General features: G+C 45.8%; 1 protein-coding gene across 4 annotated transcripts in view; it reads right to left on the reverse strand.

Moving 5' to 3' along the window:
- LOC115129631 (intersectin-1-like) overlaps positions 1-26,685 on the reverse strand; it is a 73,137-nt gene that overhangs the window by 19,900 nt on the left and 26,552 nt on the right. For all 4 annotated transcript variants that reach the window (XM_029660215.2, XM_065018739.1, XM_065018738.1 and 1 more), the window contains 23 exons: positions 25,756-25,819; positions 25,263-25,429; positions 24,439-24,600; positions 24,085-24,160; positions 22,191-22,303; positions 22,035-22,098; positions 21,576-21,713; positions 21,114-21,226; positions 20,445-20,707; positions 19,909-20,058; positions 19,659-19,799; positions 11,913-12,000; positions 10,997-11,136; positions 6,037-6,158; positions 5,688-5,887; positions 5,162-5,283; positions 3,673-4,001; positions 3,343-3,508; positions 2,746-2,951; positions 2,065-2,147; positions 1,432-1,598; positions 866-1,033; positions 327-525 (listed from right to left, as the gene is read on the reverse strand). In XM_029660215.2, coding sequence (XP_029516075.1) covers positions 327-525; positions 866-1,033; positions 1,432-1,598; positions 2,065-2,147; positions 2,746-2,951; positions 3,343-3,508; positions 3,673-4,001; positions 5,162-5,283; positions 5,688-5,887; positions 6,037-6,158; positions 10,997-11,136; positions 11,913-12,000; positions 19,659-19,799; positions 19,909-20,058; positions 20,445-20,707; positions 21,114-21,226; positions 21,576-21,713; positions 22,035-22,098; positions 22,191-22,303; positions 24,085-24,160; positions 24,439-24,600; positions 25,263-25,429; positions 25,756-25,819 — 3,441 coding nt within the window. The remainder of the gene's footprint in view (positions 1-326; positions 526-865; positions 1,034-1,431; positions 1,599-2,064; positions 2,148-2,745; positions 2,952-3,342; positions 3,509-3,672; positions 4,002-5,161; positions 5,284-5,687; positions 5,888-6,036; positions 6,159-10,996; positions 11,137-11,912; positions 12,001-19,658; positions 19,800-19,908; positions 20,059-20,444; positions 20,708-21,113; positions 21,227-21,575; positions 21,714-22,034; positions 22,099-22,190; positions 22,304-24,084; positions 24,161-24,438; positions 24,601-25,262; positions 25,430-25,755; positions 25,820-26,685) is intronic.

Below are 26,685 nucleotides of genomic sequence, written 5' to 3' on the forward strand. Positions count from 1 at the left end.
AAGTCTACATATAGCTTATCAGAGGGCAAGGTCGTGTTACTACCAAATGAGTTATACCTATCCAATCCCCTCAGATCTACACAGGAGACTAGGGGTGTAGGGCCTAGGACTTACTCCTGGACAGGACCTTAAAAAAGGTACTACCAGGCCTTCTTCACAACACAGTCCTTTGTTACTAATAATGACAATGTTATTGTAAAGAAAGTTATTGTAAAGAATGTTCCTATAACATGAAAGAATATTATGACAGGAAATAATGGTATTATCAAGGATGCTAATATAACATGAAAGTACAGAGAATGTCTGTACAGACACAGTGTTAGTACCAGTCATATGTTGAGTCAAGGAGGGGCCCCAAGGCCCCGGCGGGCCCCCGTCAGGTCCCTGCTCCTGGCCCCTACCTGCACTGGGCATTGGCAGCTTGGGGGGTGTGGGTTCTGTGGGCGTGGTCTTACTGGTGCTGGGGCTCAGGAGCTTCACGTAGTTGGCCGGGAACCAGCCAATCTGCCGCTTCTTTCCCCGGGCCTGGACCAATGAGAGGACTTGTCAGTATGGAGAGGCCACAGGGGCAGAGCAAGATCATTTTAACAGTAAGAAACATAGTCCCTTTCACTAGTGTTTAAAGCAAATGAATGGATGACAATGAATCTACATTACTGTATTGTAATTTCTACATCACTGTCTATGTATAAATTACCATATCACCTTGTATATTAGTATTATATTATATATTAAGACAATTATTGGCACATCTATGTCTACATATGAACACAACTTAGCATTTAAAACATCTGCTATGACATCTCAAGTAAGTGTTGTGTGGGGTTTGTTTGTGGTGAGTAGTGTTGAGAGATGGTCCTCCAACCTGCAGCTCCCCTTCCCACCAGCCCCCCGGGTTCTTCTTCCTGATGAGGATGAGCTGGCCGGGCGCCAGGGTGAGCTGCTCGGCCCCCGTGGCCGTGTATGGGGCGATGACCTGGGCTATCTCGGGCTTCTTCCCCAGGCTTCCCGTCTTCCCTGCGGGTCCCAGTCCCTAGAGGGAAGACCGAAAGCTCTGGTTTTACTGGAAGCACAGAGGTGTGTTATACAAGGCATGCAGTTCGTGAAACGTTAGCTAATGTTGGCCAACTAGCATACTCTATTTGTTTTATGTTCAACGTGAACGTTCGCTAATGTTAGGAGAGCAATGGAACGCGTAAAGTATATTTTTTATATGTGCGTATTAACATGCGGCAAAATCATTTATTGTCCTACTGTTGTTTATGTCTGAAACCTAAAAAAGAAAACTTAAATATTTGTATTTATTTTTAAAGGAGAGAGCTTTGGTTTTACTGGGAGAGCTGATCAAACAGGACTGCATCTTAGAGTTTATGAATCGCCACACAACGACTTGACAAAGCGTGTGAGCGAGGAGTGTTTCCTAGAAGTTACCTCAGAGTCCTTAGGTTTGACGTAGTTGGAAGGGAATACCCCCGTCTTGCCCGAGACCACGCCCGTCCACCAGTCGCCCTCCTTCTTGGTGACCACGATGACGTCGCCCTGCTGGAAGGTCAGGTCGCCCTGCTCGTTGCTCTCGTAGGTGTACATGGCTATGTATTCTGGGAAACACAACATGTCTGAGCTACAGGGTCTGTTCATACACTTTTTTACACATGATTTAATCTAAAATGGGTAGAGTAACTGGAACATGCTGTGTTCCATGATAAACTCAGGTGTAAGTTATTTTGTATGTATGGTGTGGAACATAGTCTGAGAGAGTATTTTAAAGCCGAGATCCGCGATAGGTGAAACGGTGCCACTGGTTGCCCCAGGCGCATTTGTTATTGTTTTTGTTTTGCTTATCAAAAAGGACATGAGCGTCCAGCGTCATGTTAAAAAAAACAATCGTAGTACATACTCTGCCGTTCTATCGCATGTGCAATGATGTCAGAGAAAAAAACAACAGTGCTCATTGTTTGAAGTCATTTATTTGTTTTTGTAATATTGCAAATGGACGTGGCAGTTTCACCGCAAGGGATTCCAACTCTATACTGGGCTCTGTGTGTGTCTAGGTCCATCACCCACCTTCTCCTGGGTCCATGGTCTTGGTAGGGGACGGGGTGGGTCTCTTCATGGTGGGCGGGCTGTCGGACGAGCCAGACTCAATGCTGCACCAGAGAGAGGGCAAACATTCACTCACGAGAGCCAAGCCGGTGGCTAATATAACAATAACTCTAGATGGGAGGGAATAAAGCCATGCACAACAGAGAACTTGGCCATTGAAGTTTCAATAAAAAAAAGCATAATGATGTCACATCATTCCATGGCAGCCATGTTGCTCCCTCCTAGACAAAATCAAGTTGGGATTTACTTGGAAGTTGGCTGAAGTCTGTAGTCCAGGGCTGCCCAACCCTCTTCCTGGAGATCTACCGTCTTGTAGTCCAACCCTAATTTAACATACCTGATTCTACTTACTAGTTGCACAACAAGACCTTAACTAGCAGAATCTGGTATGCTAGTTTAGAGGTGGACTGAAAACCTGCAGGACGCTAGATGTCGAGGAAGATTGTTGAACAGCCCTGCTGCAGTTATCCTGCACAACAGGTCACCCTCGCAAAAGCATCTTTCCTAGTTGATAAGGGTCCAATTAAAACACATGACTAGAAATAATTGTTTGGGTTAATAATAATACTCCAATAACAGTTATATAAAAATATATTATTGATAAATGTGACTATGGGGGAGGGACAGTTTCATCCTCCTCACCTCATGGACTTGCGTACGGGGCCCGAGATGAGCTTGACGTAGGACTTGGGGAACCAGCCCCGCTGGCCCTGCACCTCGCCGAACCACCACATGTCCTGCTGCTCCAGCACTGTGATCACGTCGCTCTTGTTGAAGTTGAGGTGGTTGTCCTTCTTGGCCCGCCACGGGTACAGAGCCTGAGCCTGCAAACCCTCCACCTTCTCCCCCTGAGAGGGAAAGAAAGGAGAGAAAAAAATGGGGAGTGGGAGAGGAAGAGTGGGAGAAATAGGAAGAGAATAAATGTATTATAGAATCTCTATGTGCTGTTTATAAGTCCTGCTCTTCATTCATCTGACAGTGCCACCGCACTGCTTCAGGTAGAGTCAATATCATTCTCCTGCTAGGACCTAGATGACATGTTCCTGTGCTCCTCAGTGTTTTCTAAACTGAGTGTTACAATGAAATGTATTATTATTACTATTTATAAGACTGATATGTGTACTTTGTATTTAATGTGCATTTTTGTATGTTGCAGGGCTCATTTGTAAAAGAGACCTGGGTCTCATTGTGACTCCCTGTTTAAATATGAATAAATATATATTCTAAAAACGACTGTACCTGTCCCAGGACGGGAGATGGAGAGGAGCCAGTGAGAGTGGCGGGGGTGAAGGCAGAGCGCTGGCGCAGCTGGCCCCCACTGGGCACAGAGAGAGACGGCTGGGTGGGCCAAGCGTCCCAGCCCTCCCCAGTCTCAGTCTTCTCCACAGAGCTGGTGGACGGCCATCTGAGCAGAGAGGAACACACAGTTTACCAACTCAAACTCTGATTTCTCTTCAATTAATAACTTGGTGTATGTAAGACTATGACTGAAAAACACTTGGATTGTATTATATTGCATTATATTGTATTGAGTGCTGTGTGAGAGGAAGGGTTGGAGCTGTCACTCACGTGGTGCTGAAATCTGCCCAGTTACTTGATGCCGAGGAGGAGGAAGAGGCGGGACCAGGGCCAGGGCAGGGACCGGGGGCAGGGGGAGCGGTCACCGGGGGAGGGGTTGCCATTGGCTGGCTGGGTGGCGTGGTGGTATTTGAGGCGGCGGTGGGTGTGAGCCGTGAGGCCAGTTTGGGCGCGGCGCCCGTGGTGGCGGCACTGGCCCGCAGGCTCATGGGAACCTCGGATTCTGGGATCTTCTCAGCGTAGTTGGCAGGGAACCAGCCTGTCTTCCCCTTCAGCTCGCCTCCCAGCCAGCCTGGCTCACCTGTCTGGGACTCGTCCACCTGGGGGTTGAAGGTCAAAGGTCAGTTCACCATCATAGCACTACAGAGCCATCGAAGACTATAGAAATATTCTCATTCAAGTCATGCTGTGATGAGTGGACCGGGTGGGCAATAGAGTGTATCTTCTAGTAACTATATTTCTATGCCAAGAACAACCCACAACCCCAGTCCTCAGGGATCACACTATCCGTTGGACCTTTTCCTTTAACCAGCTACAGGCTCATAGCTGACAGCAGGGTTAGGATCAATTCTATTTCAAATTAGGAACATGTACTGAAAAGATTTGCTGAAAAGCAATGAAGAAATTCCTGAATTTAGTGAGTTGAAATGGACCCCAACTCTGAGGCGAGTAGTCTGGACCAAGATACTGTCAAGCCAATACAGGATTAGATTGATAAATCGTGGGAAAAATAAATTAAGAGCGGTTACAATAAATCCTGTGGACTGTGGTTGCCCAGCCATGTGTGGTTATTTCTTATTTAAAACATACGACAGAGTGGTTGGACCACTTTTGGAATGGATGTTTGCGATTCACAAGACAAGTCGAATATCACCTCTTCCTTTCCAAGCATGCGGATGGTCACGAAGATAAGCTGAGAGGATAAAAATGACAGTGGATGGCTTTGGGACTGCTTTGTTGAAGGAGTACTCGGTGAAATGGGATCAAATGTGTCTGTATAAACATCTCACTCTCTGCAGCTTACAAGATGCTTTATCCAGTATACAACGTAGAGGCACGCTTGTATAGATGTATGATCAGATGCCCTTTGAGAACAAGTGTGTATCCTCCGAGTATACTGACCATATAATGTATGTACAACCACAAACATGCAACCAACAGTTAAGTGCTTATGAAGAGATGACAGAAGATGAGATGGACACGTGAGATGGACAAATGAGAGCAGGTGTTGGGATCACAGGTGAGCAGCTGATTGGACAGTGGACCTGCACTTACCCACTCCCCTTTCACCTTCAGGTAGAGTGAGCAAAGTTGGGAGAGAGTCAGGAGGCAAAAGTTAATACTCGCACGCACACACACACACTCACTCAACCACACACTCCTTCGTTCATATAGACTAAACACTTCACATAAAACATCCATAACATACACACACACACAAATGGTGCTTGGCAGGAGTGATTGACAGCTTGCCTCTCACCATGACAATGTCTCCAGGGGTGATGGTGATCTCATCGTGACTGCGGGCATCAAAGGGGTACAGCGCCCGGTAGAAGACCACCTTGACCTTGTCCTGGTTGAACCCAGTCACCGGGATCTTGTCTGCAGGGAGGAGACGAGGAAGGGGGAGAGGAACACAGGACATGGTCACATCTTTCTCTCACACACGGAACCAGGTACATTCAAACGTTCTTAGAACGTCTACAGTAGGACCTCTGAGATTTGAAGATGTTTGGAATGGATGTCATTCGGAAACACTGAAATACTCGTGACTACTTAAAAACTGCATCAAACTTGACACAAAATCTTAAATTGTGTGAATTGAATCTACATGCATGTTCTAATCATTTATTCAGATACCTAACAGTACACATATTTGTGGTATGATTTAATTGTCCCAGTTCGATATTGCTGGTCAGTCCAGAAATCAGCGTTTTTGTAAATGTTCTACTGTATGCATGCTCTTTCAAGCCTTCTTTGTAATACATTTTATTTTTGAGACGTACCGCCCGTGGGCCATTGGCTCTGATTCATGAGTTTCCCTGGTTCAGACTGCTGCATGAAGAGCTGGTTGAGTTTGTCCTGCATGTCCTTCTTAGTGTGCCCCTCCTCACTCACGCGCTTCATCCAGGGCTGGGGGGGCGGGGTGGGGGCCTCCACCGTGCCCTCATCTTGCCACGCCAGGCCCTCGTCAGTGGCAGACAACCTGGAGAGAGGAAAGGGGTGTGCCAGAGGTAAACTCTGTAAACAGACTGGATCACAGTGATGGGGCTGCATCCGCGTAACCCACGCAGATTGAGAGGACATAGGAGCAGCTCGCTCACACATATGGTGTCCACACACAATCACACACACCTTCCGTCTGTGAGCTCGGCGGACTTGGCCCTCTCCTGGGCGATGGCGTGGATGTTGATTTCTCCCTCCAGGTGATCCTTCTGCTTCTGCCTCTGCTGCTTGCTGTGGATTTCTCGGAGCTCCTGCAAGGCAGCGTGGGACAGAGGAGGACCGGTGAGGGGAAGTGTGGGCGGGATCGCCGGGACTCAACACAACACTCACGTCACAATGAGGCGTCGGCCATTTTGTGCCCTGTAAGCGCCATTATGATTCCAGCCGGGCTCAGTTACCTGATGGAAAGTCTGTGTTTAGTCTACTGCTTCCCTCCATTTAATCTCATCTCTGTGTTTCTCTAATTAATTATGGGCTACTACTGAAATGTAGGTTTGGTTGGATTTTTGGGGCGGACACACTTGCACAAAACATGGCCACCGCCACAGTGCATTCATTGGACAGCTTTCGTAGTCTGGCGAGCGCTGCACATGAACCACTGAGGGAGGGTTAAACGAGCCCTGGGTACTATGGAAACACAGACACCACTGGAACTGGAAGACTGTAGTGTTTCAGCGCTCCAGGGTGAAGTTTCCCTTAGGTACAGATCTAGGATCAGCTTAATCTCCCCCAATCCTATTCTTAACCTAGTAGGGTTAAAACTGACCTAAGATCACCGTCTAGTGGTAACTACGCTCTGCTCCGGTTTGAGCACCAAATGGAAACACTACTAGTTAAAGCCAAGTGGTACCAACCAATCACAGAGATCATTCATGGTTCTGGGAGAAATCTGAGCCAAACTATGATTCTCAAAAGCACACAGACTGATATGGAGTTCGGTCAAAAGAGTTGAATGGGAAATTCACAAGGATCATAGCTAGACGTAATTCAAACCCATCCAATCTAAAGGGTTAAGAAAGTCTTAATATACAGTCTGAGCAGGGAATTAAGTTCTGAGGACTTGATTTTCCTGAAGGAATAACTATCAATATCAATTAATATTAGATTAGATGAAAATCCAATTTAAATGATATCTTCATTGAGCAGAGGAATAATCTAATGTCCATATCTGATACGAGGAATAGATATTCGACATATATTTAGATCACACATTAAGGCCAAACGAGCTTGAGAACTTTTGGTCCTGACTGCTACTATGGCCCATTTGGACAGAGTGACTGCTGGGTAATGTAGTCCGGTGTTAGAGAGCACACTGCACACACACCACAGCCCTCAGTTAACCAGGCTCATAGGTTGTTATTGTGATGACCCATGCATTGTGAAACACCATGCAACCAAGGGCTTCACCCTCATATGTTAAGTTGGCGTGTCATCAACACATGGGGCTGGAGAGAGTGAGGTACGTTCAAGAAAGCTATATTTGTTTAGTCCTCTGTTAAAATGGTGAGACCCACGGCTGACTGAGAACCTGTGAAGATTTCTTTAAATAGTCTCACACTAACAACTTGAGGATAATTTTCATATTGCCTCAATCTATTGATAAATGACATTACTCTGTTCATTACCTTGTTCTATATTTCTTTACTGTACCAAGTATTCAATTAGCTTAGGTCTATATGGATTTGATCTCCCAAAATAGTAGACCCTACACCTCAATTCACTATTAAATAAATACATCCCTAACGCTAGTGGCCACTCACCCAGTAGAAGGACTGTACAGCCGCAAAACGTCAGTCGAGTGTGCTGTTTTTAATCTTGTCCTCCTGCCATGTAATTAATCAAAGGCACTTCATTTCTTTCCAATAAGACAGGAGTCTTTTGCTTTAGGAGTCTTTTGGGAAGTGTTTTTGTGCATTCTACAGATGTTTTCCAACGTAACAAAAGTCGGTCTTAAAGTTTTTGGGAATACCAAAGAGGTAAAATGTTGTCCTCTCACCGTAACCAAAACTACAAAGCCTGACAACTCAAAGCTCAAGGAGCTGAAAAATATATTTAATAAAATGAAATAGCCAAACAACCAGGTTCATGCACATGGTGGCTAACAACATTGACCGGAGCTGTTTCCCAGTATACACTTGCATACTACCGAGTGTGACCCATTTGACTTTGGTCTTGGCAATGCATACTAAATAGTATGCTAGTATTTTATTGAGCCCTAGTCTAGAGGGTTTAGGAGGCAATGAGAGATATACTCCAGCACCTCCCAGAGGACAGATGAAGGAGGGAAGCGGCTGGCTTTTATTAACTCCCTGCAGGGCTACCGAGGCTAAAGCTAAAGACGCTCAAGAGGAAGGGCAGCATGGCTTGCTTTGACCAGCCCTTCAAAGGAAGCGGAGGAGTGGTAAAGGGGTTGGGGTGGTGGAGCGCGGGGAGAAGGGCGTGGTGGAAGAGGGGGAGGCAGTAGGGACACCTGCAGGTAGACGTCTATACGCTGCAAACAGGCCAGGGTAGCCAACAGACAGTCCAGCAGCGTCTGGTCAACTGAGCCCCCCTCGGACTGAAAAGAGACACACAGGGACCCCAAGGTCAAGGGTCAGATAGAACAGCAGCAGTGCCACCGTACACGTCCAGATCAGACTCAACCCCTAGCCCTGACCTGGCGCCCTGAGTTAGGTGCCCCAACAGCCCCATGTGGCTGTGTCCGACGTCAAACCATAGCAACCCACATATAGTTTAACCATATATTGATTCCCCAGGTTGAGCCCCCGGGATGTTGTGGGGAAGAGGGCCACACTGGCCGGATGCAGCACAGCCTACCACAGGCACGGGGTGAGTCTAATATACCCATCACACTACTGAGCCCAGCGGAGCCGACCCGTGCAGAACCATACTACACTAGGCCTGGTTACGCATCCATCATAGTTTCTGGAACCGTGCTTTGACAGGACAATGTAAAATTGAGCCAGTCTAGTACAGTTCCAGTTGGCCTTGTAGTGTGACATGGGTCTAACTTTCTTCCTTCTTTAGCATTGGGTTTCAAATCTGCTTAGTAACAGCAGCAGCAGCACACGGAGTTATTCTGATTGGTTATTATTCTCCAGCATGCACTACCATAGAGTGCCCTGCGGGGGGCAGCAGTGCTGGTGAGTGGACAACCTGTCGCCCCCTCTGCTCCTCCAGCAGCAGCTCCAGACGGAGGCCCTCTATCCGGGCAGTGTGGCCCTGATAGAACGCAGCCAGAGACTGGACGGAGAGATGAGGGCAGAGGTCACGGGAAAAAAGGTCAGCCAAACAGACCAGACGGGGGTGGCATGGTGGATGGCGGGCAGGGCGACAGAGTGAGCAACAGTCAGAAACAGTGAGAGAACAACAGTGTAAACCCTCACGTTTCCCCCTAGATAACAGACCTAGGATCAGCTCCCCTTCCCCCAATCCAAAACTGACACAAGATCAGTGTCTTCAGGCAATTTCCCCCTACTCCACTACAGTGCACTCCGCATGTAGTGATCACCTTCACACATGGCAATTGGATCACTATAACATTTCTATGACCTCATTCACTATAAGCGGAATGCACTGTACTGTGTATCTGAAATTCTGGGCCCCTGATGTGGTATGTGGAGCAATTAAAAAGGTTTTGGTTGAAAAGAAAGGACTAAAGTACTGAGATCACATTGAAATGAAAAAGGGGGATCATCAGACACACAAATCATCAAGCCCTCTGATCGTCTTGGCGCCCCAACACACAAAGACAACACGAAGAGATGCAAAGGCATCGTTAGGCAGAAAGAAAGTACTGGAAGTCAGTGTTTTAAATGGTACACTGTCAACTGTTAAACTGAGCATATGGGGCAAATCCTAACTTCCATTTATTAAGTCAGATTTTAATTTAGTCTCTTATTGAAATCAATGCATGGTGAAAATTCGACTTGTGGTAGTTAGGATTCACCCCTATGAGAAGAACTGTAAATCCGTTGTTGGTCACTTGTCTGTGCTCTGTGGGATATGTCTATCCACTGGGAACAGGAGATAGGGACAGGGCACTCCAACCCTGTTCCTGGAGAGCTACAGTAGGTTTTAACTCCAACCCTAATCTAGAGCACCAGATTCTAATAATTAGCTGGTTGATAAGCTGAATCAGGCTAGTCACAACTGGGGTTAGAGCGAAAACCTACAGGAGGATAGCTCTCCAGGAACAGGGTTGGAGAGCCCAGGGCCGGGGTTCCCGATAGCGATGGAACTTAAGCTTCCAAGTGTTTTAACGAGGCATTGTTCCTATAACGGCCTAAGATGTCACATGCTTTTCCCAAAACACCACGTAGAGAATGTTCATAAGTGTGTCGTTGGTACTGATACTGCTCTTGGATCAGCTTTCGCCTTTCAAATCTTATTTTAGCATTAGAATTATTCCACAATACTGACAGCAGATCTGCACCTAGAGAGATATCATCACCTATATGGCTGCAAATATTGAGGCGGTTTATTCTAATGCCAACCCTATAATAATGCATTAATCACAGATTTGGTACATCATTGCGCACATGTTGTTACACGGTATGAAATATATTGAGACAAAAATTAGACAATAGCATTGCAAAACAGAACTCGTTGATTGAACATGAAATTGATTTCAACAGCTTATGATTGAACTACAGGCTATAGGCCTATAACTGTATCTTCTTTTAATGCAGTCATCTCGGTGTTCATTCAAAGCATTTTTTCCCCTTCACTTGTTTGTAACAATTGCAAAAAATGTTGACAACTTTCTATTTTGTAGTCAACTTCCCTCTGAAGTTAGCTGCGGCCACAGAGACAGATCAACATCTTGATTCCATGTGTACTGGAGATATTGTGTGTATAAAGTGACGCAGAAGGGTAAAAATGACGCACTGTGCTGTTCTACGAGTGGTCTGGGGCAGTCGGTAAATAACGAGCGTTTTCAAGTGAAACTTTACTAACAGCGGTTTTGAGAAACAGCTCAGAGATTTAACTATGCTCCTACGGAGGTTCTAACGATGAACTTAGCCTTAAAGAAACGGGCCCTCGTCTTGAATTTAGTAAGATGAGTCCCTTTAGGGAGTAGTAGTACCGTGAGCTGGGTGTTGAAGGCGTCTATCTCCAGCAGCTTGGAGCGGGTCTCTCTCTCCACGGTGTCTAGCTGTTCTCTCAGCTGCTGCCGACTAGACTCCTTGATCTCCACCGCCTTCTGCAGCGACGACAGGGAGTCTCCTGGACAAGGACGAGGTGGTATTTATTAGTGCCCAGCGTAGCAAAATTTTTCTGCAGCAGAAAACTAAAACAAGCATTTCCTATTGGAGCTAAGTGAATATGACCCAGAGAGCAAGTGCCGTAATAGGTTATTATAAAATGGGTGGTTCGAGCCCTGAATGCTGACTGGCTGGAAGCTGTGGTATATCAGACCGTTCTAATTACGTTGGTAACCAGTTTATAATAGCAATAAGGCACCTAAGGGGTTTGTGGTATGTGGCCTATATACCACGGCGAATGGCTGTATCCAGGCACTCCACGCTGCGTTGTGCTTACGGACTTAGCTGTGGTATATTGGTCATATACCACACCTCCTCCGGCCTTATTGCTTAAGTATAGTGTGGCAGTCAGTCTTTCCCTTAGTTTTGTTTGCAGGTGGGGTACAAAGGCCCCCAGGCAACAGATTGTCAATTAAAACTAATAGGACAGTTTATTTTATAAGGTGCTAGGTGGGGGGAACTTCCACACCTGTATTACAGCAGGGGAAACACTGTAGTACAAGTTATAAGTCAGTCCAATGTGGCCTACCCATGTACAGTATGATAGCATAGCTAGGACTAACTAGCAATCAAGCTAAAGCTAACTACTAATTTATGGCAAGTACATGGGGGAAATATTGCATGGACTTAGCAGAGAATTCACAAGCAATCTCTAATAGCAAAGCATATAGTACACAGTCTGAGTCCCAAATGGCACCCTAAAGATGTGCGGAGCTGAGGTAATGAAGCAGTACTTACTGTGCAGGCTGTTCTGTTGAACCTGTTTGAGTTGTTCGTTTAGACACTGTTTGTCAGGGATCAGCCTGCCGAGCCACTGCTGAGAGTCCTGGGGACGACACACAAAGCAACAGCAAGTCTTAGGTAAACTGCATCTGTGAATGTTTAAACGTTAAAACGAATTTGGGATCCTTAACGTTAACGTCAATGTGATCCCCCCCCACTTAATTAAAATCTCAGTGCAGTTATCACAAAACATACTATTTTGTGTGTTATAGCCAATAGGCTATAAAGGCCTGGGAAAGTTGTGTAATTCAAATAAAGCCAGAGAGGAAGAGGCTACTTTGGTGAATTTGCAAGGAAAAACATTACGAGATGCAGATGACCAAAACATATGAGCAGGTTTCTGCCTGCACCACCTCTCCCTCTCTCTACCTCGTGCTGGGCTGCTTGCTCTGTGTCTTTGCAAATGATGCAAGTGTGTGTTCAGTCTTCGGTCTGTTGCATTTCGAATATCCTAGCCTATTCATGGCACCGAATTCGCTGGGATACAGATGGCCTCATAATGTGAAATTACAGCAGGCTACCGGTAGCCTTTATCGATGATCCTTTTCAGACATAATGGAATGTGGCCCCTTGAAACCGCCTCGGCTACGGTCCGTCCGTCCGTCCGTCCGTCCGTCCGTCTGTCAGTCTGTCTGGCAGTCAGTCTGGCAGTCAGTCTGGCAGTCAGTCTGGCAGTCAGTCTGGCAGTCAGTCTGGCAGTCTGGCTGTGTAGGCTACACTACGGATTTTTAAACGCTAAACCTTCTCTGGAGATATTAACAGGTATTTTAGTCGTGTGTAAATGAAGGCTTCTGAAGCGGGACTAAAGTCCATCACAAGGCAACCAGAACTGTTGATCTGCAGCTCAAGATGATTTGATTAACCTATCCTAAAGAAGTGACCTACCAAGACATTTAGTAGAAATTAAATATCTGGCTACCATACCATAAACAAAACAACACATCAATCAATCAGCAACGTTTATCGTTGCTAGGGGGGGGGGGGGGGATGCTGAACATTTTATCCCGGACTAGAATTTGGTCTTTTTTTTTTTATTGTCCGCTATCAACATGTTACTATAGCTGTGTTCTGTCTGTAAAGGGTTGTGGTAGATAGAACTTCATTGCCCAGCCCTAGCGGTCATACATGAGTAACAGGACCATTATTCTGCATTGTAAACTGATGTGGAATCTTATGATTTTTTTGTTATTGTTTTTTAACCGAAAACCGATAAAAGCATGGTTGTTTAAACGTCAAGCAAAATTGTCAATTTGTCACACTCCAAATCTGTATAGGGTTTGGGTGGAAGATGCACCTGAGGCATCACTCTGTGTGTGTGTGTGTGTGTGTGTGTGTCAGGGTTTCCATTAGGAAAATGTGGGGCCGGACATTTGACTGGCAGCATTTTAATTTAACGGACATTTGGGAAATTTACCAGAACCATATGCATTGGGTGTGTCACATTATTAGGGCAACTGCCTACGGTGCTCAATATGACAGAAATCACATTTAGATTATGGTAATTCATATTAACAGAACATGCAACGGCGTGCATCATTTTTACAGACAAAGTCCAATGCGAACTTAGAACAACTGCCACATTTACTTTTCCTGAGCCAACAAGACGAGAAACGAACAGCAAATCACTAGCCTTGGCAAATCCAATATCCCCCATAGTAGAAAAGTTTACCTCTTCTATTGGTCAGCTTGTCGTTCTGTGTGAGAAAGAAAAAGCCTGTTCCAAAACAGACTCTGGGACAGTTGTGGGGACGATAGATCCCAAATGTATACCATCAGTAGGCCTAGGCTACATATACAGTGCTTTCAGAAAGTATTCAAACCCCTTGACCTTTCAACATGTTACGTTACAGCCGTATTCTAAAATTGATTATATGCCACTTTATTACATATAAAAAAATACAAATACCACATTTACATAAGTATTCAGACCCTTCACTCAGTACTTTGTTGAAGCACCTTTGGCAGCGATTACAGCATTGAGTCATCTTGGGTATGACGCTACAAGCTTGGCACACCTGTATTTGGGGAGTTTCTCCCATTCTTCTCTGCAGATCCTCTCAAGCTCTGTCAGGTTGGAGGGGGAGCGTCGCTGATATTTTCAGGTCTCTCCAGAGATGTTCGACAGGGTTCAACTCCGGGCTCTGGTTGGGCAACTCAAGGACATTCAAAGACTTGTCCCCGAAGCCACTCCTGCATGGTCTTGGCTGTGTGCTTAGGGTCGCTCAGAAGGTGAACCTTTACTCCAGTCTGACATCCTGAGCGCTCTGGAGCAGGTTTTCATCAAGGATCTCTTTGTACTTTGCTCCGTTCATCATTCCCTCTATCCTGACTAGTCTCCCAGTCCCTGCCGCTGAAAAACATCCTCACAGCATGGCGCTGCCAACACCATGCTTCACCCTATGAATGGTGCCAGGTTTCATCCAAATGTGATGCTTGGCATTCAGGCCAAAGAGTTCAATTTTGGTTTCATGAGGCCAGAGAATCTTGTTTCTCGTGGTCGGAGAGTCTTTAGGTGTCATTTGGCAAACTCCAAGCGGGCTGTCACGTGCCTTTTACTGAGACATGGCTTCCGTTTGGCTGCTCAACCATAAAGGCCTGATTGGTGGAGTGCTGCAGAGATGGTTGTCCTTCTGGAAGCTTCTCCGATCTCCACTGAGTGACCATTGGGTTCTTGGTCACCTCCCTGACCAAGGCCCTTCTCCCCTGATTGCTCAGTTTGGCTGGGTGGCCAGCTCTAGGAAGAGTCTTGGTGGTTCCAAACATATTACATTTAAGAATGGAGGCCACTGTGTTCTTGGGAATCTTTTTTGCAACCCTTCCCCAGATTTGTACCTCGACACAATCCTGTCTCGGAGATCTACGGACAATTCCTTCGACCTTATGGCTTGGTTTTTGCTCTGGCATTCATTGTCAACTGTTGGACCTTATAGAGATAAGTGCATGTCTTTCCAAATCATGTCCAAATCAAATGAAATGACCACAGGTTGTAGAAAAATCAAGGATGATTAATTGAAACAGGATGCACCTGAGCTCAATTTCGAGTCTCATGGGCAAGGGTCTGAATACTTACGTAAATAATAACTTTTCTAAAATCCTATTTTCGCCTTGTCATTATGGGGTATTGTGTGGAGATTGCTGAGGATTTTTATTTATTTAATCCATTTTAGAATAAGGCTGTAATGTAACAACATCTGGAAAAAGTTGAGGGGCCTGAATACATTCCGAAGGCACTGTATATACAGTACCATTCAAAAGGTTGGACACACCTACTGAAGGGTTTTTCTGTTTAAAAATAAACTATTTTCTACATTGTAGAATAATAGTGAAGACATCAAAACTATGAAATAACACACAAGGATTCATGTAGTAACCAACAAAAAAAAGTTTAACAAATCAAAATATATTTTTGATTCTTTAAAGCCTCTGCCTTTATGACAGCTTTGCACACTTATTGGGACATTGAAGCATTTTTTCTTTTGGCTTTATAATAATATACGGTGTCCAGCCAATAATCTGAAACGCAACCAAAACAAACAGATAATGCATACGACAAATTTGTTGAGTCACAAGCTTGATGTAGTCATTATCGTGCTATGAATAAGGGACCAAATACTTCAATTTCAACTACTTTAATATGCAGTTGAAGTCGGAAGTTTACTTAGTCGTGGCCAAAAGTTTTGAGAATTGCACAAATATTAATATCCAAAGTTTGCTGCTTCAGTGTCTTCAGATATTTTTATCAGATGTTACTATTGAATACTGAAATATAATTACAAGCATTTCATAAGTGTCAAATGCTTTTATTGACAATTACATGAAGTTGATGCAATGAGTCAATATTTGCAGTGTTGACCCTTCTTTTTCAAGACCTCTGCAATCTGCCCTGGCATGTTGTCAATTAACTTCTGGGCCACATCCTGACTGATAGCAGCCCATTCTTGCATAATCAATGTTTGGAGTTTGTCAGAATTTGTTGGTTTTTGTTTGTCTACCCGCCTATTGAGGATTGACCTGGCCATGGAGTTTCCTGGCCATGGACCCAAAATATTGATGTTTTGTTCCCTGAGCCACTTAGTTATCACTTTTGCCTTATGGCAAGGTGCTCCATCTTGCTGGAAAAGGCATTGTTCGTCACCAAACTGTTCCTGGATGGTTGGGAGAAGTTGCTCTCGGAGGTTGTGTTGGTATCATTCTTTATTCATGGCTGTGTTCTTAGGCAAAATTGTGAGTGAGCCCACTCCCTTGGCTGAGATGCAACCCCACACACATGAATGGTCTCAGGATGCTTTACTGTTGGCATGACACAGGACTGATGGTAGCACTCACCTTGTCTTCTCCGGACAAGCTTTTTTCTGGATGCCCCAAACAATCGGAAAGGGGATTCATCAGAGAAAATTACTTTACACAAATCCTCAGCAGTCCAATCCCTGTACCTTTTGCAGAGTAGGGCTGAAATGCAGTGGAAATGTTTTTTGGGGATTCAGTTCATTTGCATGGCAAAGAGGGACTTTGCAATTAATTGCAATTCATCTGATCACTCTTCATAACATTCTGGAGTATATGCAAATTTCCATCATACAAACTGAGGCAGCGGACTTTGTGAAAATTTATATTTGTGTCATTCTCAAAACTTTTGGCCACGACTGTACACCTTAGCCACAACTTTGGAAGTACGCTTGGGGTCATTGTCCATTTGGAAGACCCATTTGCGACCAAGCTTTAACTTCCTGACTGATGTCTTGAGATGTTGCTTCAATATATCCACATAATTTTCCTTTCTCATATAGCTATCTATTTTGTGAAGTGCACCAGTCCCTCCTGCAGCAAAGCACCCCCACAACATGATGCTGCCACCCACGTGCTTCACGGTTGGGATGGTGTTCTTCGGATTGCAAGCCTCCCCCTTTTTCCTCAAAACAGAATGATGGTCATTATGGCCAAACAGTTCTATTTTTGTTCCATCAGACCAGAGGACATTTCTCCAAAAGATACGATCTTTGTCCCCATGTGCAGTTGCAAACCGTAGTCTGGCTTTTTTATGGTAGGTTTTGGAGCAGTGGCTTCTTCCTTGCCGAGTGGCCTTTCAGGTTATGACGATATAGAACTCGTTTTACTATGGATATAGATACTTTCGTACCCGTTTCCTCCAGCATCTTCACAAGGTCCTTTGCTGTTGTTCTGGGATTGATGTGCACTTTTCGCACCAAAGTACGTTCATCTCTAGGAGACAGAACGCGTCTCCTTGCTGAGCGGTATGACGGCTGCGTGGTCCCATGGTGGTTATACTTGCGTACTATTGTTTGTACAGATGAACGTGGTACCTCAGGCGTTTGGAAATGGCTCCCAAGGATGAACCAGACTTGTGGAGGTCTACAATTTATTTTCTGAGGTCTTGGCTGATTTCCCCATGATGTCAAGCAAAGAGGCACTGCATTTGAATGTAGGCCTTGAAATACATCCACAGGTACACCTGCAATTTACTCAAATTATGTCAGATGACATCTCGCGTCTTGTGACGGCCGGCCGCCCAACAACCTGCCCGCTTGACCCTATCCCCTCCTCTCTTCTCCAGACCATCTCCGGTGACCTTCTCCCTTACCTCACCTCGCTCATCAACTCATCCCTGACCGCTGGCTACGTCCCTCCCGTCTTCAAGAGAGCGAGAGTTGCACCCCTTCTGAAAAAACCTACACTCGATCCCTCCGATGTCAACAACTACAGACCAGTATCCCTTCTTTCTTTTCTCTCCAAAACTCTTGAACGTGCCGTCCTTGGCCAGCTCTCCCGCTATCTCTCTCAGAATGACCTTCTTGATCCAAATCAGTCAGGTTTCAAGACTAGTCATTCAACTGAGACTGCTCTTCTCTGTATCACGGAGGCGCTCCGCACTGCTAAAGCTAACTCTCTCTCCTCTGCTCTCATCCTTCTAGACCTATCGGCTGCCTTCGATACTGTGAACCATCAGATCCTCCTCTCCACCCTCTCCGAGTTGGGCATCTCCGGCGCGGCCCACGCTTGGATTGCGTCCTACCTGACAGGTCGCTCCTACCAGGTGGCGTGGCGAGAATCCGTCTCCTCACCACGTGCTCTCACCACTGGTGTCCCCCAGGGCTCTGTTCTAGGCCCTCTCCTATTCTCGCTATACACCAAGTCACTTGGCTCTGTCATAACCTCACATGGTCTCTCCTATCATTGCTATGCAGACGACACACAATTAATCTTCTCCTTTCCCCTTCTGACGACCAGGTGGCGAATCGCATCTCTGCATGTCTGGCAGACATATCAGTGTGGATGACGGATCATCACCTCAAGCTGAACCTCGGCAAGACGGAGCTGCTCTTCCTCCCGGGGAAGGACTGCCCGTTCCATGATCTCGCCATCACGGTTGACAACTCCATTGTGTCCTCGTCCCAGAGCGCTAAGAACCTTGGCGTGATCCTGGACAACACCCTGTCGTTCTCAAATAACATCAAGGCGGTGGCCCGTTCCTGTAGGTTCATGCTCTACAACATCCGCAGAGTACGACCCTGCCTCACACAGGAAGCGGCGCAGGTCCTAATCCAGGCACTTGTCATCTCCCGTCTGGATTACTGCAACTCGCTGTTGGCTGGGCTCCCTGCCTGTGCCATTAAACCCCTACAACTCATCCAGAACGCCGCAGCCCGTCTGGTGTTCAACCTTCCCAAGTTCTCTCACGTCACCCCGCTCCTCCGCTCTCTCCACTGGCTTCCAGTTGAAGCTCGCATCCGCTACAAGACCATGGTGCTTGCCTACGGAGCTGTGAGGGGAACGGCACCTCACTACCTCCAGGCTCTGATCAGGCCCTACACCCAAACAAGGGCACTGCGTTCATCCACCTCTGGCCTGCTCGCCTCCCTACCACTGAGGAAGTACAGTTCCCGCTCAGCCCAGTCAAAACTGTTCGTTGCTCTGGCCCCCCAATGGTGGAACAAACTCCCTCACGACGCCAGGACAGCGGAGTCAATCACCACCTTCCGGAGACACCTGAAACCCCACCTCTTTAAGGAATACCTAGGATAGGATAAAGTAATCCTTCTCCCCCCCCTTAAAAGACCTAGATGCACTATTGTAAAGTGGCTGTTCCACTGGATGTCATAAGGTGAAAGCACCAATTTGTAAGTCGCTCTGGATAAGAGCGTCTGCTAAATTACTTAAATGTAAATGTAAATGTAATTAGCCTATCAGAAGCTTCTGAAGCCATGACATTTTTTGGAATGTTCCAAACTGTTTAAAGGCACAGTCGATTTAGTGCATGTAAACTTCTGACCCACTGGAATTGTGATACAGTGAATTATAAGTGAAAGAATCTGTCTGTAAACAATTGTTGGAAAAATGACTTGTGTCTTGCACAAAGTAGATGTCCTAACAGACTTGCCAAAACTATAGTTTGTTAACAAGAAATTTGTGGAGTGGTTGAAAAACGAGTTAATGACTCCAACCTAAGTGTACGCAAACTTCCAACTTCAACTGTACATACAAGTGACCTTGTCCACAAAATGGGGGGACTACGTACAAAAGGTTCTGTAATTTAGAACGGTTCGCCTGATAAGGATGAAAATTAAAGCTGACAGTCTGCACTTCAACCTCATAGTCATTGTTTGATTTCAAATCCAAGAAACAATGCTTCGCTGTCCCAATAATTATGGAGGGGACTATGTGTTACACAAGGTGTGTACGTACCTGCAGCTGCTGTTGTAGGTGGGTGATCTCAGCGATGCGGATCTCGCGGGTCTTGTTGGTGCTCTCGATCTCATGCCGCTGGGCAGACAGGCGGAAGCGGATGTCCTGCAGCTTGCCCTCCAGCTGGCTCTTCTTGTCGTTCTGGGGAGGGAGGGAGAAACTAATTATCATACCTTATTGTCCTTTCTTCAAAATAACAAAGTAAAGATATCCTGGGACTAAAGTTATAATGTTGTGTGTCTGTCTTTACCAGTGCCTCCAGCTCAAACTCCAGGGTCTTCTTGCGGGCTTTGAGCAGGACAATGTTCTCCTGCTCTCGGTTCCTCTGGGTCAGCAGCTCCTGCCGGCGGTTCCTCTCCCATTCCAACTGACGCTGGCGCTCCAGCTCCCGCTTCGCCGCCTAGCCAGAGGGAATGTTATACTGTGTACGCAGAAATAGTGCAGAGCCAGCTGTGGTCGAGTGGTAACACTTCCAGATCTATGCACATATTCAAGTTCCTGCCGGTGACCTGGGTTCAATGCCCTTTTCTCTACACTTGTCTCCCCCTCTGTCAATAAAGCAATACAATAAGAAACGAGAGTCAATTTATCTTAAAAATACAACATAGTAGTAGAATAGTTAATATACACACACACTGCATTGGTTCCTGTGTTCTTCACTTTCCCCTTACATCTCCTCCTCCCTCTCAACCTCCTTACTCTGCATCTCCCTCTCCCTCTCTTTATACATCCTCACTGTCCTCCTTAAACCTCTTTTCCTTCTCCATCCTCCTTCCCACTCCTCACCTCTCTCCTCTCGATCTCCTTGCGTCTCTCCTCCTCGCGCTGCCTCTCCACCTCCCTCTGCTTCTCCAGCTGCTTCTCTAGCTCCTGCTGCCGCCTCCTCTCCTGCTCGAGTCGCTCGCGCTCCTTCCTCTCCTGCTCCTCGCGCTCCAGCGCTGCCAGACGCTCTTGCTCCTTGCGCTGCAGCTCAAGCAGGGCCTGTCGACGCTTCTCCAGCTCCAGGTTGCCCCGCTCAAAGTTCTCCCGCTTCCTGTCCTCGAAAGTCACTTTGGGGAGGGAGACAGAGATAGAGGGGTCAGAGAGAGAAATAGGGGACATATTTTGCCCTGTTGCCTAATTTTCAGTGGCATTTCTTGGAAAACTTGGGCCACTTTTATATAGCTGTTTATATTTATAAAGGAACTTTTTGCTGTGTGTTTAAAGGGATTGGTACATACATTTTTGGACTTTAAAATTGATGATACATAGCCATAGATTCTAGAAGAATATAACAAATGCTTGTGAGCTTAGTTCAACTGCACCTGAAACCAAAATAGGAGCTTGTTTTGCTCCACTGTTCGTTAACAACGTAACTGTAAACAAACACTGTATAGCTTCAGATCTATCATTTCGATCCCACGGATGGTTAGTCATTGCATCCATAGCTCTGTCTATGAATTTAAGAGTGGTTACGTTTCTCCAGCTTCTGTTTCTCGCTCTCCTGCTCCTCTTCGGCCTCCTCTTGGACCCGCTGGTCAGTGGAGTGCAGGCTGGTGACAGACACCCCACTACCACTACGCACCCTCCTGGAGACGGACAACATCAGACCAGTCAGTCAGAGCAGCTCACTGACTTACAGCACCTCATATGGAGCATGGATGGGCAGGACCAGGAGTTTTTCCTGACCGTGTGACTTGACCAGGAAAAACTCCTAATGGGATCAATATAGACTGATGGACTGATAGTTAAAACTATGACCCAGATATAAAAATAGGACTCTTGTCAGGTCACGGAAAAACCCCTGGCCGAGGTGTGGGGCAATAACATCAATAAAGACAAAACTGCCTAAGGTAAGTGCTGGTATCAATGCATACTCTGCAGACAGAGGTAGAGCTAAGGGGCATTGCCAGGCACAGAGGGAGCAGTGGATTGTACCTAAAGGTGGGGGGGATGAAGTCTGGGGGCAGGATAGGGGGCAGGGGCAGGCCGGACATGGCCATGTCAATCAGGTGCATGGCCAGGATGAACTCCTCGGCTGTCAGCTTGCCGTCCTGGTCGATGTCCGACAGGTTCCTATAGAGAAGCAGGGAGAGGGGGAGAGAGAAAGACGTGGCGTGTTACCGCCAGCCATGCACTTCCTGTCCTGTGACTAGCAGAGTCGAGGAATGTGAAACAAGTGTCGTTTAGGAACACCCTGACAACTGATCCGAAACCAGTTTTCCTCCTAAACACCAACTGATACGATTAGTTTTGCCATCTGATGGTTAAGCTGATCCTAGATCTGTGCCTAAAGGTAACTTCTACCCAGAGTCAGCAGAGAGAAGCAATAGTCAGAGAACAGAGAGGAATTAGTGGCCAAGTATCCTAAGTATTGGCTCCGCTCCCATCTCTTACCATATGGACGCCAGCGAGGTCTGGGGCAAGCTGGACTGCATCAGGATGGTTCTTGCTTGGGGTCCTGAAAGACAAGGATAAAAACATGAGCTCTGAGAAACCGCCGAAGTGGATTGGATAAACCGCAATGAGTACTGTTGACAGACAAGGTCTTACCGGTGAGGTGGCCGCTCATCATCTTGTCGTGGCTGTTGAAGAGCTGCCGGTACTTTAGCCGGGACGAGCTGGGAACAGCCCAGTCAATAGGGGGCTGGGGGGGCACAGGGGAGCTAAAATGGAGAGCGGGGAGTCTTCTCTTATTAAAAGCGTCTTTTGTATGTTTCTTTGTATATATTCTTTGTTTTTTTTATAGTACCGTTGTGTTACATGTTGTGTGTTTTTGCTGTGCTGTCTATGCATGAGCCAGTTGGAAAATGCCTTTAAGACACAGACAAATTTCAATTTGAACCCTTTACACTCGTACCCGTATACGGGTTGAAAATGGCAGATTTGGACACTGATAAGCGCCTAAATTGGAACGCAGTTGCTGTATAGTAACATGCTATAAATAACATCAGAGCTCAGGCTCTTACGCTTCACTGCGCTGTATGGGTTTTGACTGACAGACGTTCTGAACTTGAGCCCCACATCCCTCCCACTAATTGGGCAACTTTTGCAAATGTTTTGTTGTCAAGAGTCAGGGAAATGCTATAAATGAAGAAGACTTGATGGATTTAGAAAGATGAGAGGTCGAGGATAAGAAATACAGCTTTGATGTCATACAAGCAAGCCAAACACCCGTGAGTCCAAATGTGCACTTTACATTTCATCATAAAACTCATGTTAGATACAGTGTCAACGTTTATGATCACTATGTTTGATGCACAGTTACAAGACGACATGGCATCATACGCTGGGTTGTTCTGAACAGAATGTCTATTGTGGAGAAAAAAATTGCAGCGGAACACACACCTGAATACCCCCATGACTCCTATGTGCACCAAAATTACACAACCTGTTTCTCGGAATTGCCTTATAAAATACGATCGTACAGTGTTAGGCTTTCACATCTTAGTTAGTCATGTTGGCAAGAGAACAAGCTTTCTCCCTCCTGACCCAGTTTGCAATTTATAAATTGTTTGTTTTTGGATTGCTTAAAACAACTAATTGTTTGAGTGTAAGGACGCGGGGCTGTTGCAAACAAGTGTGCTTGCTCTAGTTCCTCAACGGCACAGCTAGGAGAGATTTTTTTTTAAAGCACCTTATAGCTGAAGACTCTTCTTTGAGTCATAAAAGTGCATTGAAATAACTTAGGAAATGTGCACACTTTAGAGAGGTGTGTGTGTGGTCACTGGGAGACACCAGTTAGTCTTCTCACTCAAACCCTTCAAAATGTTTCGTCTTATGTTGCACCTACCCCCACATTTAACAAGAATATTCTTATCATGTTACTGAATGTATCCAGAGTATTTTCACATTTAGTTATCAACAAATGCAGTGAAAAGTACAAAATGTAAAATGCACATATAATCGACAGTGTAATGTTTGGACTGAGTCTCGTGTGTGTGTTCTCAACTTCGGTCAAATGATTTACCCGTAATCTCCAAACGGTTCCCTTTCAATTGCTACCATGCTTATGTACATGATTTTCACATTTCTTCTGCAAGAAACATTTCAACGTAACCCTATAGGCCAACTTCCACAAGTGTAAAGGGTTAACTTCTGAAAAATGTGCAATAAACTTTGAAACTTGAACATTAAGTTATTTTTAAGTCATGTTAGAAAGCAAAGCAGTCTGGACAGAATAATTGCTCTTCTCCAACTGACGACACGGGACGTGGCCTGTGCATCTCTCGTTTTAACAGAGGGATCTCATCGCTAAGTGATGTGATGGCTTTTTAATGAGCTAGCCTGTTGTGTGTAAAAAAAATAAAAAATAATAAAGACTCAAGTGTCAAGTGTAAAATTAGATGCAGCAGCAGTCTAAGCACAAACACAGCCACATTTGTCCCTTTGAGTTCGAGCCCAGTGAGCAGGGGCCATTCTTCCAAGTGGGTGACATGTGACTCACCTAGAAGTCTCAAAAGACTGGCCCTGCAGCTTGGCACCCGGGCGGTTGAAAGAAGAGCTTTTGTTGAGTGTCGTGGCTGAGAGACAGAGATGGAGAGAAAGAGACAGAGTGAGATAAAAAAAAATACATATACACATATATATATATATATACATATATATATATATATATATATACACATATATAAAAAAGGGGAATCACAAAAAAAAAGAGAGGAATTTGTTAGTGAGGTAAGGATTAAATCAACAAAGTGAGATGCTCCGAAACATTGCCAGAGGGCTTCACTGTCATTCACTAGAACTCCACTTTGAATATTCAGTGGCGTGTCTAACGACAATTCTGATTGGGCCCTACCTTGGTGGGAGAAGCCCGTCATTGGCGCGCCGTTGGCCATGGGGGGTACAGACGGGGGCACCGACGACACCAGAGGGGGGGACATACCCACCCCTGGCATAGGGGGCATGGGTAATGTAGGGACTGCTGGGAGGCCTGGCATTACCCCTAAACCATGCATTCCTGCAGGGTAGAATGAAGTAAGGTATGTCAGACAAACATAAGACAACAGAACATCATTCATTTTCTATTAACAAGCCTATTATTTTTAACACAGTGTTAATTATTATTATTTTCCCCACTCATTCAAAGCAGAGGAGACTACAAGCGCTGAGTTCTGACTGATTCACTTGAAAATTAACAACAGTCTGGTCATAAACAGGCAGCGCACAGCAATATTTTGACACAGAGCGTATTGACACAGAGCGTTGCTTGTTCAAATACCAGAAAGGGCACATTATGGTTGTGCTTTGAGATAACAGGTAGTCAGGTAGTTAAAGGTTTTAAGTTGCCCCAGTGAAACATTTAGTTATGTACATAGATGGGGCAGATGATATGGCAGAGTTGGCTTCGAGCACTCTAAAGTCCATTTAGTTAATGGTGGCCATGGGGACTGTAAACATGGGTGTATCTCATAGCCTAGTGGCACAATCTCCTAGTCTCTTGTACATCACCTGCACTGATCTGAAAGAACAAGTGGACAGGTTAAAGCAAATATGTACTTTTTGTTGTTGTTGCATCCACCACACTGCTTTACCTATCCTGCTGTACAGATCAGTGCAGATGGAGGAAAGGAAGCCCCTTTAGACTATTGAGACGCACCCTGCCCCTGTCTAGTCCCTTACCGAAGGGTGCGGTGGGTGGCGGGGGCAGGGTGAGGGGCGGTTGCTTCATGGAGGGGGGCAGAGAGGGGGGCAGGGCGTGACCCTGCAGCTTGAGCTTGATCAGCTTCATGGCGATGGAGAACTCGTGCATGTCCATCTTCCCATCATTGTTCATATCGGCCTGGGCCCTGAGAGGGGGAGAGAGAGCAAGAAAGTAAAGATTACATTATGCTGATTATTCTCATTGTTGTTGTGAATCTCTGCTTTACCAATATGTCTGTGTAGATGGCATGCCAATAGAGCAATTGAAGAGCGAGAGAGGGATGAGAGAACAAGGGGGAGAGAGAGATAAAGGAGATGGAGAGAGAAAGAAAAAGTGAGTGAAAGTGGAGTGGAAGAGAGGGAGGAGATTGACAAAAACAAGAGAAAGGCAAAGAGAGAGAGACAACAGTGGTTGACATTAACAGTGGATTGAGTTGAGAATGGGAGAGATGGAGTGAGAGGAGACACTCACCATATCTGTGCCAGGATGGGAGGGGGCAGGCCTGACTGCAGGAAGAAATTCCTGGCCTGGTCACCTACGAACGATGAGAAGGGAAAACAATATCATAATAGTGTTGAGTCCGTTGTACACCATTATGGATACATATATTCAAACACACAGAGAAAGAGGCCAGTTAGTTCCTCTTTCAAGAGGAATCAAATGCAAATTATTTCAATTTGAACACAATCATACATTTTGAGAAGTATGAAATGACCGCGGCTTGCGAAATACTTTTTGCTGAAGTAGCCGAGCGAAACAAGCACTTGCACTTCTCTAAAAGGGTGTGTCGAGGTTGTGCAAGGTTATGTTGAAATTCAAAACACCAAGGCAATGATATCAGATGATCATATGAGTGAGTGTGAGTGACTGAAATGTCCTTTCTGATAGTGAGATGAGTGGAGAATGAAGTTGCTTGCTACTGTGTGGGCTGTAGGGAATGAAACACCTCAAGGCCTGCCCTAGCCTCAGTCCACCAAGCTTCATTACCCCTTCACCTTTGACCTGGTACTGTGTGGGCTGTAGGGAATGAAACACTTCAAGGCCCGCCCTAGCCTCAGTCCACCAAGCTTCATTACCCCTTCACCTTTGACCTGGTACTGTGTGGGCTGTAGGGAATGAAACACTTCAAGGCCCGTCCTAGCCTCAGTCCACCAAGCTTCATTACCCCTTCACCTTTGACCTGGTACTGTGTGGGCTGTAGGGAATGAAACACTTCACCTTTGACCTGGTACTGTGTGTGTGTGTGTGTGTGTGTGTGTATAATATAAGAGAAAGTCCTGATGAAAAGTGATCTTCTGCTATCTTGAAGCAACTTCTGCCTGACATGATGCTGTACTGCAAAGACTGTCCTCCACCACTCTTTCCCTTTGTTTGTCCATCCCCTCCCCTGCTGTGAGTGAA

This window comes from Oncorhynchus nerka, linkage group LG5 (assembly GCF_034236695.1).
Source record: "Oncorhynchus nerka isolate Pitt River linkage group LG5, Oner_Uvic_2.0, whole genome shotgun sequence".
NCBI lineage: Eukaryota > Metazoa > Chordata > Actinopteri > Salmoniformes > Salmonidae > Oncorhynchus > Oncorhynchus nerka.